Here is a 4,287-nt window from a genome sequence, read left to right on the forward strand (position 1 = left end):
ACACCCCCCTATGCTATGGAGTTTAAGCAGGGATTTAGTACATAAGATGCGCAGAAACACAGAACACCTAAACTATAAGGAGATTAACAAGCTCACCCAAGAGCTCCTTAGCGCGCTGGCGACGCGCCAGGAGCCCAGGGGACACGTCACCCTGCTCCTCCTCCCCCTCCTCCTCCTCCACCTCCTCTTCCTCTTCCTCTTCCTCCTCCTCCTCCTCCTCCTCTCCCTCCTCCTCCTCCACCACATCCTCTTTAAGCAGAGCTTAAAGAACTAGCTAAAGCTAAGACGCAGCCTATAGCCTGTTAGTCTAATCTAGGGTATAACACACGATCTCTGCAGAGAAGCTTACCCGCTCGTCCTCCGCGACAAGCGCCGCAACAAGGCGCCGCGCATACACGACGGCGACAGGGGGACTGCAAATAGGTCAAAAGCTAGATCACCCCACACACTGCTACAGGGCTTACAGGGGCAGGCAGCTGTGCCCAGAGGAACAGCGCCAGCAGCGCGAACCGCCAGTGGCGGAATCATGGCACTCCCCACTGGAGCGCCCCGCGAGCGCACTCTTTATGCAGCCCAGACAGGACTGCACGCGGAGCGCACCAGGGGGAGGCCGGCGGGGAGTCGAGGCCGGGCCGGGGAGCGGGCGCCGGCGGGGGGTACTGGGCGCGGGCTTGCGGGCAGCGCGGCCCCGCAGAGCGGCGGCACGCGAGCGGGCGGCTCTTTTAGCTTTGTTAAGCTACAGATGCACATTAGCAGAGATCACAGACAGGTTTAAAGTTGTTCTTAGAGCTCTTAAAAGCATTAACTTACACGCGGCATGTTGTTAGGACTTACAGAAGAGAAGCTTAAGGAGCAGCAGAATTTATTTACCTCTGTTGCGGCGATCACGGCACGCACGTGACCTGCGCTGCCTAGGGAAACGAGCATCACGCTGCCTGGGGCAACGAGCACAAACACAGGGTAAACGCGCAGCGCTGCTCCAACAAGCCAAGTTGACGCTCAACGCAGGTGAGCTGCTGCGCAGCTCACCTGGGGGGTGTGTCGCGTATACTGAGAGCCTTGGCTGGGGCTCAGAGCCTGGGACTGGGGCTCGGAGCCTGGGACTGGGGGCTCAGAGCCTGGGACGCAGCTCGGGATCTGGAGATATTATGTTCCGAAGCTCGGTGTATATAAGGAGAGCCTTCAGCTCTCTTAGATAGCGGAGTCACTTCATCCGATCTTCTAAACAGCTACTGCCAGGCTATTTTATCCTCCACAATTATTGTAAAGTAGGGGAAGTTTATTAGCGTTAAATAGCAGAGGTACTATGTTATAAGTTATAGCAAAAGGTATTAGACAAGTATTAGACAACACGCGCAGTAAGGTTTTAGTTTTTATGTAGAAAATAATTATCTAAGAATCTACTATTTTTATGCTTATGTAAGCCTAAAAAGGCTAAAAGCAGTAATTCTTAGCTGCTAAGCCCTAACTAAAGAAAACTAAAGTCCACAGAAAGGAGCAGAGCAAGCTCTGCTAATTAGTGTGCTAAGTTTTATATACGCTTAAGTACTTAAGGTTTAATAGTAAAAAGCATACTAGATTAAGTAGCTAAAGAACCCACCCTGCGTGTTAAGCTAAGGCTGTGATTCTAGATCTACAACTGCCTTACTACCAAATCTTCTTCACAGGTGAGTATTGCAATGTACTTCTCAAGTTACCGTTTTCCAGGCCTAAAATTAGTATAAAACAACATGTTTAGTAGTTAGCAATAAAGGCTACAAGGGGAATTGTGCAGTACTGTAAGGAGTTTTGAATCTAGGGGGTCACTAAACCAAACAAATGGAAGTTATCATTCTTGATCTCTATTTCCACAACTTCGTAAAGGAAAGTCAAGAATATATCCCCTTAACATCTGAGTTGAGCCACGCCCTGGCAGCATTTCTACGTACCCGCGCTCCTTCTGCCTCTATTACAAATTCATCGTATGAACGCCGGTTTCACGTTTCGCATGGACGGCCACGCCTTACTTCGGACTATACAAAACCTCTAACTCGGTCTTTCTCTCAATCGTTCCCATTCCCTTGTTGTAGCCATAGCTCCCGATAACGAGGTGCTCCTCGCTATCATTATCGCCACCGCGTGCTCTTCCGCCTGAACCCTCTGCATCTCTCTTCGTCGTTCCGCTGGTGTTAATATCATGCAGCTGAATATGGCCGCCATTCCTACTCTTCAGGGTAGAATGGCCGGGACCAGAGCCATACGAGTCTTGATTTGGATCACGCCAGAGGCAGCGAATGGCGCGAATTGCAGGCATACTAGAGACGAGAACCCCCACGACAGGCTCGGCAATAGACCAATCCATGGGTATGCCCATAGCCATTGTGGCGCCAGGGTCGGAGAGTAGGGCGGGGATGAAGCCGAGGCGAACGGCGGAGGTTACGACTGCGCTGATTGCTAGGTGAGTTCGTGTTATACAGTGATTTACTTGGGGTGCTTACAAGCCGCCGATAAGCATCGTAGCTAAGAGCTGGATTTTGGCCTTGGTATCCATTTGAAGAGGCTTAATGATGGGGACGGAAAGGAGATAGACGGTTGCGTCTGTAATCACTCCAGTAATAGCGTTACCTAGATAGAACGCATTCACATCGATACATCTACCCATGTCAGTAAGGGCATCCTTATAGCTAGGCTATTGGAATTTATCGACTTACTTCTTATCTTCTGGCAATATCCTCAGATCCCACGCAGCCTTGACGGGCCAGCATTGGAATAGAGCGACGAGCACGTTGGCCGTCGTGTTAGCGGCCACGATGCCGAAAACAGTCCAGATGATAGTTCGGAGCATTTTGGGATTGGAATCCTCGAAGAATGCGATGGTACAACGAAAGCACGCTGAGTTTAATCATGCCGAGTGTGGTGTTGTAGAAGATAGCGCAGACAAAGACGGCCTGATTGGCGTCAATAAACTCGTTTCATATTTCAACCAACAAGGGAGACTGTGGGCTTAAACAAATAGAACCTCTCTCTCTCAAATAAAGATTATTGGAATAGAATTTATGAAACACTTGCCTGGATGTAGTCGCTGAGTCCCTGGAGGCCACTCTTGAACAGGACGACTCCGATATGTACCCCCGTTCCGCGGTCGATGGCAATAAAGACAGCAATAGCGAGACCGTAGAATGTCAAAACGGCTAGTACATTAAATACTTTCTTCACGTTAGCCGACCCCAATGCTGCGAGCTTGAACTTACTGTCGTCCATTCCGAATACTTGTTGCCCTTTCCCCTTTCCAATATCCACGCGTTTCTTTAGGCTCCACCGGCCCAGGTATCGCAGGACAGCAGTTGCCGCTACCAAAGCACATACTGATATCGTGATGGCTCGCTCGGAGTAGGTCTCGGTTTCATTGGCGTTGGCAGGGGGTTCTTTGGGCTTGTCCATGGTTATATTCTGAAGAAATGATTGATGAGAGGGTAAAGCGCAGTTTTCAATGGGCACCAATGAAGGAAATCTGGCAAGGAAGTACAATCTTCAACCCCGATACTCCAGGTATGAAAGCAAGAGCGACCTGTAGAAAACGAATACAAGGGAGGTTCAAAACTCAAATACTAGATGGACCACAGATCTCAAAGCTATTTCCCAGGACAGAAGTTCATCACAGATGCCCGCAGATCCACAATGTCTTTGCTTCTTTGCAAACTTCCTCCCTTCACCGAGGTCGATAAATCGAGTGAGGCTCCCGATACTATCACTCCCCTAGATTCTCCGCTCGCCGAACTGTGGGTCTCTTGGGGCTCTGTCTCTGTTCCCAGCTCTCCATGTGGCCAGATGATTCTTAGTCCATCCCCATCTAGAAAGGATTATCCATTGTTGAGAGAAATCCTCAGGCCTCGACTTAACCCACCGCAGGATCTTTCAAACGTCAAAAGGGGTCCTGTCCACCCCAGCGGCGTCAGGGTGCCTAAGCCTCATTTCCAGTCACTCGACTGACCAGACGGAATACCTCCTATGGATGCTCATCCCCTCTAAATCTGGCTAGTCGTGCTTTGAATTAATTCTCTAGCTCCAAGAGTGGTTTGAAATCTCGCCCAGGGCTTCCAACGGGCCGTACTACGGTCTGTACAAAGTGAACCGTAACGGTCACGTGAGCAGTACGAACGTACCGAGTTTGTGAGCCGTACTGTACGTTTAATGATGCCCTAGGTACGGTACGTAGTACGGACCGTATTACCCTTTTAGGAAGTTTGTATGGCGATTTTGGAGGAGTAGGGGGGCTCTGGCGAACAGTGGGCCTGCGGGAGCGTTTAG

General features: G+C 50.2%; 3 protein-coding genes across 3 annotated transcripts; 1 reads left to right on the plus strand and 2 right to left on the minus strand.

The window, feature by feature from the left end:
• Positions 1-280: 280 nt before the first annotated feature.
• Positions 281-861, minus strand: BDR25DRAFT_113610 (uncharacterized protein). Its single transcript, XM_033683614.1, has 2 exons — positions 811-861; positions 281-736 (listed from the first exon to the last, which is right to left on the minus strand). The coding sequence occupies exons 1-2, from the start codon at positions 817-819 to the stop codon at positions 461-463; spliced, it is 285 nt and encodes a 94-aa protein (XP_033551868.1). The 5' UTR covers positions 820-861; the 3' UTR covers positions 281-460.
• Positions 862-2,002: 1,141 nt separating this feature from the next.
• Positions 2,003-3,420, minus strand: BDR25DRAFT_323087 (uncharacterized protein; the record flags this gene model as incomplete). The annotated part of the gene is made up of 6 exons (XM_033692078.1): positions 2,003-2,426; positions 2,478-2,633; positions 2,691-2,839; positions 2,871-2,945; positions 3,043-3,185; positions 3,231-3,420. 6 exons carry the CDS (start codon positions 3,418-3,420, stop codon positions 2,003-2,005), a joined length of 1,137 nt encoding a protein of 378 aa, XP_033551869.1.
• A 59-nt stretch (positions 3,421-3,479) lies between these two features.
• BDR25DRAFT_351513 (uncharacterized protein) lies at positions 3,480-4,287 on the plus strand (the record flags this gene model as incomplete). The annotated part of the gene is made up of 7 exons (XM_033694863.1): positions 3,480-3,571; positions 3,612-3,936; positions 3,974-4,017; positions 4,043-4,094; positions 4,129-4,149; positions 4,196-4,225; positions 4,267-4,287. 7 exons carry the CDS (start codon positions 3,480-3,482, stop codon positions 4,285-4,287), a joined length of 585 nt encoding a protein of 194 aa, XP_033551870.1.

The sequence above is a fragment of the Lindgomyces ingoldianus genome (assembly GCF_010093535.1).
Source record: "Lindgomyces ingoldianus strain ATCC 200398 unplaced genomic scaffold BDR25scaffold_6, whole genome shotgun sequence".
NCBI classification, from domain to species: Eukaryota; Fungi; Ascomycota; class Dothideomycetes; order Pleosporales; family Lindgomycetaceae; genus Lindgomyces; species Lindgomyces ingoldianus.